General features: G+C 40.7%; 1 protein-coding gene across 2 annotated transcripts in view; it reads left to right on the top strand.

The window, feature by feature from the left end:
* The window catches only part of RNF19A (ring finger protein 19A, RBR E3 ubiquitin protein ligase), a 482,643-nt gene that overhangs the window by 235,540 nt on the left and 233,225 nt on the right, over window positions 1-13,878 (top strand). For both annotated transcript variants that reach the window (XM_069220555.1, XM_069220556.1), the window contains one exon: window positions 11,120-11,282. In XM_069220555.1, the coding sequence (XP_069076656.1) occupies window positions 11,120-11,282 (163 nt within the window). The remainder of the gene's footprint in view (window positions 1-11,119; window positions 11,283-13,878) is intronic.

The raw sequence follows: 13,878 nt of genomic DNA, 5'->3' as shown, positions 1-13,878 counted from the left end.
CTGAAAAATGATGTAAATGCTTTTAGGAATGATGTTGTTAGCATAAGGAACTTTTGTTATGCTTTATGCAGCAGTTTAAAGAGTTTCTTCATTAGCTGTGTGAGCACCAGATTATGGTTCCACATGGGGGTTGGTGCAGATCTGGATAGAGCTAATCTTACTCCTTCTAGGAATCTTTTGATGACTAGAAGACTGAAAAAACGCCAACCAATGTGTCCCCTTGTGAATGCTGCTATACCTTACAGGTGGATATTTAGCACATTTAGCTTCTCATCTAATAGCATATTGCGAATCTAATGACTGTTGTGTCTTGTGTTCTGTTGTCAAAAATATCCACTTTGTTGCACCATAGGATATCTCTCTTCCATTCAGATGGATCATGTTCCCTTGTGCTTGATCTTCTAGCTTCTCCGAGAACATCATTGGCTCTGTTTTGTAGTTCCAGCTGTCCAAATACTAAGTCTTCAGAAGCCAAACTGCTAGGCTGAGGTTGGTTGCCGCCAGTTAATAGACCCTGCCCTTTTGTATTCAAAGTAGGTCTGTCGCTGCTAGGAATATTATTATTTCCCACAGTGACATTTTTCATTTGTTTTAAAAACTGTTTGTCTTGCCCATCGCAGGGCTATGAAGATTAGTGTTTTGGGGGAAGTGCATATATAACATTCCCCGACCAGTCCATTGATAGAGCATTCCACAGGGACAGTTGGTGTGGTTGCCTGGCATTTCAACTTTTCTGGTGTTGGAAATAGGTCCACCTTTGGTGTACCCCATTGTTAGAAAACATTTTCTAGCATTTGTTTAATACCCCATTCGTGAGAAACAGTTGTCTGTCTGTGGAGAGTGTTTGCTTTTAAATCTTGTATGCCTAGTAGGTGTATTGCTATAAAGATTGTCTTTCGATGGCCCATTTCCAAATCTCTTTCAATTAGCTGCAGATGTCTTGGGCTAGTTTTGACAGTGCTTATGACTTTGTCCGTCCTTGTTTGTTGAGGTAAAACATTGCAGTTGCGTTGTACGTTTGGATTGGTAGAGTCCTTCCCCTTACTTGTATTTGGAAGGCCTTTTAAAGCTAGGAAAACAATATTTAGTTATAACACTTTTATGTATTGGGCGGCCCCCCTTGTGTTCCACAAACCTCTGAGGTTGAGGGTCACCACGCGTGCTCCCAGTCCTTTGTGGGATGCTGTCATGGTGATGGTCACTGATGGAGTTGGTTTTACAGAGTGTCTACCTACTGTTACATAGCTGAAGTTTCACCATACAATTTCCTTTTGTACTTTCTGTGTAACAAGCACTAAGTCGTCTCAACTCCCTACGGCTTCTGACTCTTGATCCTTCATCCTTTTTTGGGTTGTCTCATGCGTAACCTGGAAGTGGGATCAACGAAATGAGAGGCCCTTACATCCATCAGTTTTCCCACTGTGCTCACTGTCGGAGATTGTCCATTCTGGTAAAGGCAAGCTTGCTCTGTCAATGCCTGGATATTCTTAGCTGTGGCAAAAGCTTTGGCCTCCCATGAATTGACTGTTGATCCTAAAAAGATATTTTCTCTCTTATTGGAATATTGGTATTGGAGAGGATTTTTTCACATTTATTGAGAGGCTCAGTTTGTGGAGTATGTGCATGACTGTCTTTATGCTCCTTTGGCAATGAGTGAACGAGCTGTCGTACGTATGCTGCTGGTGCTGACTTCATAGCAAAAGGGGAGTACCTTGAATTGATAGTGTATCTGGTGCACCAGAAAGCAAATCATGTTTTTTGTGGTGCTTGTTCATACTCACGGAAATATACAATTTGGCAACAATGGATCTCAAAGACAACCTTTTTCCTGTAGCTGCGGTGTGACCTCTTAAAGCGGTGTGACCTCTTGAAGCGTTGTCATCGTGAGGTTTTGAGTTTTTACAAATTTGTTTAGGAATAGATTATCTGGCTGTTCTCTGCCTTCAGTACCTCTTTTATTACTTGTTTTTGCAGTATCTCCTCCACCTCATCCTTTAGACGCTGTAGCTCCTCCTTAGTATGTGCTCTGTTTTTGGTTTCAAGATTGGAGGAGATTTTAACCGATCAGTGAAGTAACTATGCGAGATGATGTACAATATCTGTCAGAGGTGATGTCCCTCCACTCCTGGGGAAAATCTCCTATTGGGCCCCCTACTGGTGTTACGTGGTGGGTGTCCTTTTATAAGAAGTAATTTTCTTCAAGAGCCTGACCCTATTGGGGTCTTGCCCCTTTTCATATCTCTGCCTCAAATGGATATGTGGGAAATGACCACTGCAGTGGTGTTGACTGTTGTGCAGCATTTTCCATGTATGTGGTGCGTGGGTATCGAGGTTTTAAAATTATCCTCTGGTATTTTTGCCAGCATCTTTGAGATTATGATGGGTTGGATGGGGGCTTGTACTATTGACTGCGTTGTAGCAAAATATGATTGGTTGAATTAGAAGACAATCCCTCTGCTGCAGTCAAGGGTGACAAAGGTAGAAAACTGAGCAATACCTACCACCCCCTCGCCCCAACACCTCTTGCCTTAGTGAAAGGCAGACTGATGTAGATGTATCCCGAATATCTCCAGCCTAGCCCAAGGGAATGAGAAAGGTCTGTAATTGAGACCACCTATCTGTTAACAACTATCCTGTATGTAAAAGTGCACAGGGCAGCCAGGCGTTTGTGAGCTATCATATCACTCCTTCGCCATCATTTTATCATGGTGGAGGAAGCCCGTGCCAGAGCTGACTTGAGAAAGTAAATTGAGGCAGGTGAACTGTTGATGTGTTTTGCTTGACTGTGCCGCCGCCCTCTTTTTACTATCTAATGGACTAAAAATAAAGGGAACTTTTTATATTTTCTACAGATTAATGTTAGTAATATTGATTTCGGTGAGCTGCATAAAAATGGATGTTTACCAGGATGTGCCTTTGTCAACATACAATCTATAAGTTGCCTATTTACTTACTTTCCAAAGCACCCATTACATGCCTTCCAAAAATCAATACAATTAACAATTAAGAAAAGTTACACAGCCTACCACCAGTGCACAAAATCTTAATTCCATTGATTACATCCAGAGACTGGAGTCCATTTTTGACCAGCTGTTGCTACGATTAACTGGGCTCTGTCATAAAGTGATGTTCTTGCGATGACAAAATTAACACGTGCTAAAGGATTGTTTGCAGCTAGGATGAAAAGTGATTGCTGGGCGGTTCCTTTTCTGTGCACTTCTCTTTTGAGTATCTGTGTAAAAAAAAAAAAAAAAAAAAAAGGAATGTTTACAAATGACAGCTTACATTTGCTGGACGATTCAGGTTTAATATCCAGAACTCTTGCAAATGTCAAGGTTACAACACAGAAGATTGCACTTGATATTGCATGACCCTCTTAAAAGAAGTCATAAGACTACATTCTAGAACACCTTACTGACAGGAATCGAAGACCATTTGATTACAAAATAATACTATCCCTTCCCTTTCAGTCAGTCAACACAAGCTTTATTCGATCAAAAGACCATCAAAGCGATACAACAATAAATATCATCATAAAATAAGTTAGTACAATTCCGTCCTAAAACCAGTATCTAACAATAGTAATACCACAATCACCCAGTCTATAAAACCCATTAAAAATCATTGTTTACATAAGAATTACGTATGCGCCATGCTGCCACTAAAAACTTGCTAACAGCATAAATTAAAACATTGGAGCAATGGCTTTTTAAAAGCCTCAAGGCTAAGACACATTTCCTTATCTTCATTTCCCGGCAAATTTTACGGATCCATTTAGACCTAGGGGATGAATATGCAGGGCAAAAAAACATAACATTTTCAACTGTTTCTGGAGTATTACCACGCACAGGACAAATATCGGATGTGGCATTTGGTCCCCATCTGCTCGTCAGGGTCTTCAGTGGCAATGTTACAAAAACAAAATCTGGCATATAGTCCTTTGCCTAGTAAATCAGGTATTACATCTAAATATGATTCAAATTGTGGATACCATATGAAGTCAATAAAAAGATTAGTTAAACGGCCATGTGATTTACGGCTAATATAGTCATTTCGTACATAGGCCCAATAGACACACTGTAAATACTTTTGCATGAGATTTCTCAAGGTTATGTGGATTCTCCCAGAAGTCTCCTAAGACCAAGGTACAGAACCAGCTAGATACATGCTTAACCCATGGAATAGAAGTAGAATTGGGGGATTTTAACAGTTCTAGAAGTGAGTTCTTATATACAACCAATTCAGGAACAATCCATAGCCTTACCCAGTATAACAAGGGTCTTAAAATAATTAAATCTGCTATCCGTTTTAATCCCAGATCTAAAAACAATGGGGTGCTAGGAGGGAGCGCGCATAGAGCCTTCGCAAAATTGTTCTCACCAGTGGTTATCCTGTTACTGTTGAAAAAAACCCATATCTCCGCACCATAGACAGCAGCTCCCTGTGCCTTGGCCACATAGATCTTGGTTGCTGGAGATACAGTTTTGGCCGTCGTACTCCTATAAAAGTGCAGTATAGATGCTGCATTCTGTTGCAGGAGCCCAGCACTTTTGGTAACCTGTTCTTCCCAATGTAATGTATCTGTGAACCTCGCACCCAAATAATCGATGGAATTAACCTTATCCAGAAGATTGCTGTCTAAGCTAATAGTGCATTTCTTCCGTGGGCCAGAGCAAAATACCATTAATTTCGTTTTCTTGAAATTCAATTCTAGACCATAGTTCCTACAGAATAGATTAAATCTATCAACAAGAGTTTGCAGACCCATAGGAGTCTTTGAGATGAGTAGTGAGTCATCTACAAAGAGGAGGATAGGGATTTTCTGGGCATCTAGAGAGGGGGCATCATTCTGACATGCCATTAGTACCTGTACCACCTCATTAATAAAAAGGGAAAACAGGAGCGGAGCTAACACGCAACCCTGGCGGACGCCCCTTTTTATGGGGAATTTATCAGTCAACTCGCCTTTGTTGCCCCATCTCACTTGCGCATATGTATCTTCGTGCATTAGTTTCAGTAATTAGATTATGCTAGCTGGAGTCCCTATTCTATATAGCACTTCCCACAACTTCTCTCTTGGGACCAAATCGAATGCAGATCGCAAGTCAACAAAGACCACATATAGGGGTTGCTTTGCCAAAACTACATATTTCCAGTATAGCACGGCCAGCCTGAAGACTTGGTCCACCGTGCTAATTCTAGGTCGGAAGGGGAGAGAGAATCTGATGTTCCATGACCCAACTCGATAATCTACCTAAGAGTTGTTTAGCAAAGATTTTTTGCAGATTATCTATGAGACTAACCGGTCGATAGTTTGTTGGGAGATTTACATTGCCCTTTTTCTAGATAGGAATAATTTCAGCACCCTTCCATGTAATGGGAATCTGTCTTCCTTCGATAATTTTGTTTGAGAGTAAATTGATGTACCAGGTTCATATAGCTGGCTCTGATCTATAGAGATCAACTAGGATTTTATATGGTCCTGGAGCTTTGCCAGGTTTTAGGGAGTGAATTGCAACAGCAGTTTCTTTTAAAGAAAAACAGATATGGTCCTCAGTGTCATGTAGGCTCCCATCTATGGGGGCGTTGGCAAAGTTCGCATCTAACAAGGAGAGGGAATCACGTCACACATCATAAGTGTCAGGGGCTGCAGGAGTATCAATTTTATCATAGAGGCAAGAGAAGTGTTCCACCCAAGATTCGGGTTGAATATGGTTCCTTTAGCTGAATCTGCCCCCTTTCTCTCGTTTGGTCAACAATTCCCAAAACAATGAATTGTTGTTGGATTTCGTGGCATCCAGCAACTCCTGCCAAATAGAATCTTCCCAAGATTTCTTTGCTCATAAGGTAATCTCCTTGTAGGTACGTCTAGCTTGTTGGATTTCCCCCAGGGGCCTATTCATAATAGCTTTTTTTTAACCCAGGCTTGGCCCTGGAACATGATTCGTCAAACCATTTGTTGTTTGTAGGAGCCCCGCTTTGCGATCTTGCCCCAGTTTTTTTAATAAAAAATACTTTGCAATTTTACAGTCATGGTTTCATGTATGCAAAGAAGAGGAATATCCGTTGAATCAAGATCTTCATAAATTTTCACTTTATCTATAAACGTTTGATAAATCTCACGTAACAGATAAGGGTTCGACATCACCTTTGGCCACCCAACCTTCGTGTATGAATTATTTAGAGTAGGAGAGGGAACCATTGTAAATTGTGTGTTTGAGGTTCTTCCAAATGCGTTCCCAGAAAGAGAGAGTAGCAGTGGGTAGTGGTCACTCTCGCATCTCAAGTCCACCCTGATGTCTCTCAACAAGGGCCATAGTCGCACATCCACTAAAAAATCATCAATAACACTTGCCATTAGACCTCGTTTAAATGTGGGTGCAAGGTTTAAATCAGAGGGTGTGCGACCATTACAGGCCCTAAGGCCATACTTTAAACATAGGGAGGCCAACTGAACAGCCACTCGGGAATGTGGGCACGGAGGATTGCCATCCAATTGTGCATTTCCCCGTAGTTCGTCCTCCTCCACTGTTAGGCCACTAAGCAGCGCAGAAGGTTCGAAGGTACAATTTATATCCCCTGCTACAATTAAATAACATTTAGTTTGTAGGGTATCTAAAAAATCAGAAAGCGAGGTTAAGGACTGAGACTTTGATCCTCGAGGAACGGATCGCGCATAAACATTAATAAAAATTACATTAAAATTCTGTTGGAAGGAAATTTGCAAACCCATCAAATCAACGCAATCAAATTTTAAAATCTTATAATCACATTGCAGTTTTGTGTTTAAAAGAATTAAAAGCCCCCCTTTTGCGCGACCTGACGCTTTTTCTGATGACTGGGTAGGGATATCAAAAGAAAGAAACCCATCTATATCGATTCTATCCTCAACCCAGGTTTCTTGGAAAAGACACACGTCTTGAGTCTTTAAATACGTAAGCCAATCTGTATCATCCAATTTCCTGGCGAGTCCAGCTAGATTCCAAGTCATTATTGAGAGACCAGTGTTATCTAACTCAGTACCATAAGGTTGGGAACAAACATCCTCTGGTATCAACTCATTCGTAATGGGTTCATCAAGGCTATTCGTTTGTGGCTCCTCTGGTCTATCCCTGGGAAGTGCTTCCTGGACTGAAGACAGTCATACAAAATTGGACTGCATAGATTCAGCAAGTTTCGGGGGATCCCTCCTATTATTGTGAGCCAACTGACCATGCGCAGGGGCCAGACTTGTATCACCTAATTCTGGCAGTAAGGTAATACCTCCCCTTTTTTGCCCCCTGTGCTGGTACGTACGTGCATCAAAGGCAATGAGTTGGTCCACCAAGGTCTTGTTGAAAAACTCAATTGAAATTACGTTGTAATTTAACCCCAAGGGGCTCCATCTCTTGGCTTTAGAGATGTCCAAACGTATAACCGAAAGACAATTCCATCAGAAGCGTAACTAGTGAGTAACCTAGTTGATCCGGGAATCATGATCCTCGGCAGACCCTGACAACAACTTCGGGACATTAGTCAAAAAAGGGGTATTATTCCCGCTCTTGGTACCTAAGCTTTTTGTTGAGATAGCTGGGTCACTATAATCTCTAAGAAAGGAGGTAGCACAGACTTGATCACAAGAAGGGGGGGGTGCAGCCGGCCTACTAACATTAAAGGAGGTACGATTCCCCTTACCTAATGTGTTAGTGATAACATTACACCTCCTAGGGGCCTGGCTACTCAGAGGGACGGGAGGACTACTAATATTGCCGGCGCAATTCACCGTAGGGACCCCTTCCACTGAAATGTTAACGGTACCCGACCGCTCATTCACGAATTTATCCACAAGGGGGGAGTGATTGGCCTCTGTATCACCCATATATATCCCTTTGCTTTGGGATTGGTTGGCTGATCCCCCATGTACAGTTGAGGTGGGTGTAATTGGTCCAACCACCAAGGTTCCTCCTTTTCCAGCCACCTCTACCATTTGGCATTTGCATCTCGATGGGTATACCATTTTCCCCTGGAGAAATTTAGCTAGCTGCAATACCAGGTTCCTAACTTCGTCAACTCTTTGCAGAATAAGAGACAAATTAACTTCGCTAACAGGTGGCTCAGAGAGGGTAGTAGTAGGAATTGGCGGGGAAGTAACATCCTCAGTATCCAACACAACCATAGGATTTTCATGGTCCCTAGTCAAATCACCCTCCTCAGCCAAAGGCCCAAATCGGTTTCTACATGGTAGATTGGGAACCAGCCTTATCTCAGGACTAAGTGGAAGGGGTATACTTTCTACTTCCTCTACTTGAGATATCCTCCGACTAAGTGAGGGGTTAGTGGCACTGCCCACAGTTCCCTGTGGGAAGGAAAGAGTAGTATCATTAGTATTAGGCAAGTTCCCTGCGTCATCAGTCTGATTAACAGTGTCAGAGGTTTGGCCCTTTTCTTCTTTTTAAAAAACTCTTGGATCCTTTTAGGTTGAAGCAAAGCCTTCTTGGGGGGCAGGGCTCCATTAATATTCATTTCACTGTTCAAAATAGCCTCCATCTCCTCAAATAGGAGATCAAGCTCCTCGAGTGATTTAGGGCCACATCCTACGGCCTTATTAGCTGGTTTCCTGGGACGCTTTTTCTGTTTTTCAGTGTCGTTCAATGGTGCCGGCAAATCAACAGCCTTCCTTTTCCCCATGTTTCAATAGTTAAAAAAATGGCAACCCAATATATAATAAAGTACTAATCTTACTTGTTGTTGGGTCTGCTGCAAAGAGACTAGGCGCGCGGCCCTGCCTCAATCGGGCGATGACGGGCCAGACTTGGCCCGGTCTTCGCCTGGGCGCGTCCCGATCGGGGTGCGTCCTTTTGAAGCCGCCGCCGTGGAGAACAGGGAAGCCGGAAGGGGAGATCCATTCCCCCGGCAACAATGTCAGCAAGCGCGTCCCGCGAGGGGTGCGTCCTTTTGAAGCCGCCGCCGTGAAGAACTGGGAAGCCGGAAGGGAAGATCCTTTCCCCCGGCAACAATGTCAGCAAGCGCGTCCCGCGAGGGGCACGTCCTTTTGAAGTCACCGCCCTGGAGAACAGGAAAGCCTGAAGGGGATGTCCCTTCCCTTTAATTCTCAGGAGAATAATTATCTTTTAAAAGAAAAGCAATCACTTATTAATAGTCTACCTTATCTTTATCTACTTTCCTTTTAGTTGCTAATCACTTGGTAGCAACAATTTCAGCGTTGTGCGCTGATAGTAATGAGACTGTTGCAAATTAATTCTCATTTGATTGCACAACAAATAAACAATGCGCTACATACTGAAACAAGGCCTCCGACGCTGTGGTTTTGGAATGTGTCAGGAAATAAATTCCTGTTGGCAGAGCACGGTCGAGGAAAAGAAAACAACTTCAAATTAGGTACTTGTTATTTTTAATAAATTGAATGTTTTTCTGTCGTTTTATACCAGTGAACATTTTTTTACAACCTATAGTAAAGTAAAAATTCCAGGCATATTATCATGGTTCAGGTTGCCTTTGCTGTGTAATTATTGGAAGTTTAAAAACTGTTTCCCCACTGAATGAAGCAGCCCCATTGTATCGACAAACCTTAAGGACCGTCAGTTTCAACATAGGCACAAATGTGGCATTAAATATTGGTTGTGAAAATGACGTTTCTGGTGGTTACAAGATAGGCATGTAGTATCAGTTCAGTCGAGGTTCAATCAATATTTAAACCTTGTACTCTGTTGTAGGACTTAGGCGCTTCTAAGATCACATAGATCCTTAGTACTTTCAATAGTTCCTATGCAAACCATTTTTTTCTTTTCAGTGTATCTTCCTATTTAGTACTAGAACTACCAAAAATATTAGGACATTTGAATGTTAGTCAATGCTCTGTTTTTCCAAGTACACGATTCAGTTGCCGACTGCCTAGCTTCTCCATGTATCATTCCAGTGAATTAACCATGTGATTGATCACTTTATTCAATCTCCAGATGAACGGATTGCTTTCTAAATGTGGGGCCACCTTGCCTTTGAATTGTCTGCAGTTGCCATTACTGTGTCGAGTGCTGTTTGAATCATAGTACCAAACCACCTTTGCTCCTTCTACTCCGTATCTATGAATCTGTTTACTGTTGTGTTTGAGATTATCCTGTTCTGTGGCATCTTTCTACTCTTAAGAATGGTTCTTAAAATCTTTACTGTCTCTTTTGAAATATTTCCTGAATATGCTTGTAATCTAGTAGAAAGCATCTTAATCAACGTGCCTGCTCTGAGTTCATTCACATAATGTTAATTAACATTGGATTTCAGCACATTGATGCATCTGTTTCACTTTTCATAAATTAGGTTGCAATTTTTTCCCCTTACTCGCTGCTCCATGTAATTTCAATATAAAGGGGGCTGTCGTGGATTAGTATGCAGTCTGTTTTTATACATTATTCTCTGAGGACGTTTATCAGCTGCAGTCCCCTTGTAGTATGCTCAGTAGCAGGAACTTGAGGAAAAATCAAATCAAAATGATCAAGGTTTATCACCACAGTGAGGTCTAATTATGTTGAACGTTTCAATATATAGTTATTCTATCTGCCTTAGAGTTTGCAGCACACGGTACAGATGTATTTATAATGAGCTCAAAATAATTCATGAGGTCTTTTGTTCTTGGAATTGAGAGTGAAAAGTATACAGTTGCAATTTTGGGCAAAGCTGACCATTATAAGGATGTAGCTAAATATTCACATTTAGAAATTATGTATTTTTTGACTGAGTAGAAATCATAGTTTGCAGTGAATCTGAACTAGACTTGCATGTGCACAAGTGGTGTAGAGTATATTTCCATCACATCAGGCTTTGTAAGTAGTTTTGCTGTACCTACGTTCTGTAATGTAGGTGGGCATGAGACATCTACTCCAGCAATGCTCGCAGTAGTAAACGTTTGATTAGGGTACATGTGCCAAACATTTTACACTTCAATTGTTGTGGCACGCTTTGCATACTTGTGGTGAAACAGAAATGTAAACTGTTCCTTAACTTAATTTTTAATGAAGAATTGAGATTTCGAAATAGAAACATATTTGAAGAACTCCAAGATTTGTGTCTAGGTTGTTAATCATACTTTTCATGATTTAAAAAAAAAAAAAAAAAATTCTTTTTTCAGCCCTTCAGGATGTACATTTTGGGGGAAAAAACCATGGAGCAGAAAAAAGAAAATTTTATGGCAACTGGGAACTCTTGTGGGTGCCCCTGTGGGCATTGCCTTAATTGCTGGAATTGCTATCCCTGCCATGATTATTGGAATTCCTGTCTATGTGGGACGCAAGGTAAATTACATACTATTTCAGTAAATTAAATGTAGTTTACACTTTTTCATTGTATTCAACTTCTTTTGTTTATTCCGGCATAAGCGTTCCTTACTTTTATGACAATCTGAATAGTATATTTTTTGCATCATAGTGGAACTTTCTGATTACAGAAGGGATAACTGTGTTGTAACTTCCTTGATGGTAATATGCTTAATGCAGGTTTTGAAAGGACAAGTGGAACAATAAAAACGCCCCCGCAATTTATCATGTTTATAGGAGCATGGAAATGGTTATTCTACCCATGTGTAAATAAAATTTAGAGAGGCAAACCAAGTCACTTTGCACTTGCACCTTCAATTCCCTTTCATCCCTAACCCTCCATACTACAGATTGACAGCTCACTGGCTCGGCAGGTATTTTAGGATTTCCCATATAGTTAACAATTTGTCCTAAGATGACTGCTGATGCAACAATGTGAAAGGAAGCAAGAAGGTTGACCATTAAAGGTGACTGAAAGGCTTTAATGTATAAATACAAGATGCACCTTACATAACCCCACACAATGATGTAAGTTCATTGTAGCAGCGAGATTGCGTCTTGTCCTGGACCACAACTGACAAGGAGATACAAACGTTCTCAATTCATTGCAACTTCCTATCAGCATACTTGACCTTCAACCCTGCCAAACTGTGTACTGCTTAGGTTACTTCAAGATGTCCGTTTGCCTCCTTCACCTACCTGTGCATCCTCACCTCTGTTCCTTCACATTGCTCCCACCCTTGAGACGGCTAATGTTTTACTCTCTTCTCACTTATTGTTATTCCCTTAGTGGCAAAAAAGAATGAGGAAGCAAGCTTGACTCAAGGCTTTAGAGCAGAGGTTCAGAAGAAATCCTGGACATCTTATTTGGCTATATTTGAAAAGCAGCTGGACAATGCCCTTCACACCAAGTTATTTTTTTGTATTCCATTAATAATATAATTCAGGGTTTATTGATCCCTATGAAGATACTCATTTGTAATGATAAATATTACACAATTACGTACATTAATTCAGGTATCACATAATCAACAGTTAAAAACATTCCAGAATTTACACATTTCATACATCAGTTCCTTCACATTGACATTCAGTAAAAATGTAGCAAAGTGTTTATTATCCAATTCAGCAGTCTTTACTTGCATTTCAAGAAAGATCCAAAAGTAGGAAACGTTGTGTATATATGCTTGAAAAATATTTCAGAATGAATCATCAGTAAGGCCGGAAATATGGATTCATCCTAAATAAGCATTGTTTTATGACGTTTCTGAACCATAGATTACTAAAGTAAACAAAACCGTGATGGATGCAATGCTTGAATTAACACTGATAATTACTCTTGCTGCATCTGAGTATCACTTTTCTGCCCATCATGCCACCTCAGATCACACCCCGTCCAGTCCAGACTGCTATGCCAGGTCCTCTCTGAACCAGAACACAACAACCCCAGACCAGTTTCACACTAGTCTAGGCTCCTTAGTAAGGTACAACTTGGTTCCGGTGACACAGTGAGCATGGAACCCATTTCTGTGCATACCTCTCGCACTTAGGGTATCACATTAAATTAAACAAATAACGAATAAAATGCTTGAATTAATCTCAGTCATTGATAATTACTGTGGTTGCATCCCAGTCCTTAGTTTCTTTTTGCCCACTATCCCGCTGCAGATTAAACCAGGTCTATGCAAATTATCCTTGGTCCTGCTTCACTAGGAAGAGCCCAGCATGAACTGCTAAGCCATGGCCTCTTAACCATAACACAGGCAACACAAGACTGCTTATGTCCTAAGTGGGGCTTTTCAGAGGGTTGCAGCTTGTTACTTGTATATATTACAAATAACTTACAGGGGATTGAAAAATAACTTTTACAATCTAAAAAATAAGACTGCAGTGAACCTGTCAAAATGAATGTATAAAAAAAGTAATCAATAAAGAACTATACTACTTCCTGATGGATGAAAATACTTGAAATTATTCAAAGCAGATGGGTAAAGGAATTTTGATACAAGGCGAGAAAAAGGCATACCTTTCTAAACAAATTAATGGAAGACAATCGAGGAAAGTATTTAGCCACCTCAATTTATACTACAAATGTAAACCAGACCATTAGATAATACACTGAGGTAACTAATCTGTTAAAATATCAATAAGAGAAGATATGAAACATATTTGATCGACCAAATCTTCCAGCCACTGTTGAAAACAAGTTGGGAGTAGGAACTGCCTTGAAAACGGTGGGGCATCACTTTGCTTCCAGTGTGTGTATCACTGCAGTAAGGCCTATATCCAGATCTGTGGAAAAGATCAGCAAACATTCTGGCTTGCCTATAGATTGTTATTGTTAGCGTTGCGTGACTGGTAAAGACAACTGTTTTTCTCTCTAAACTGGACTGCTCCTTTAAACATCATTACAAGAAAGATTGTGGGAGGACCAGGCCACTGTACTGTGCAGTTTTAGTTACCTCAAGGCAGTGATACTGAACAGACCCACATTATAAAAAAGAAAAACTAATACAGCTAAATTCCCAAACGTATTGATTACAATTATTAGCAAGCTTTATATAGAGAACTGGGT

Source organism: Pleurodeles waltl, chromosome 2_2 (assembly GCF_031143425.1).
Source record: "Pleurodeles waltl isolate 20211129_DDA chromosome 2_2, aPleWal1.hap1.20221129, whole genome shotgun sequence".
Taxonomy (NCBI): domain Eukaryota; kingdom Metazoa; phylum Chordata; class Amphibia; order Caudata; family Salamandridae; genus Pleurodeles; species Pleurodeles waltl.
The sequence above is the reverse complement of the archived record's forward strand: the minus strand, read 5'-3'. Positions and strand labels throughout refer to the sequence as shown.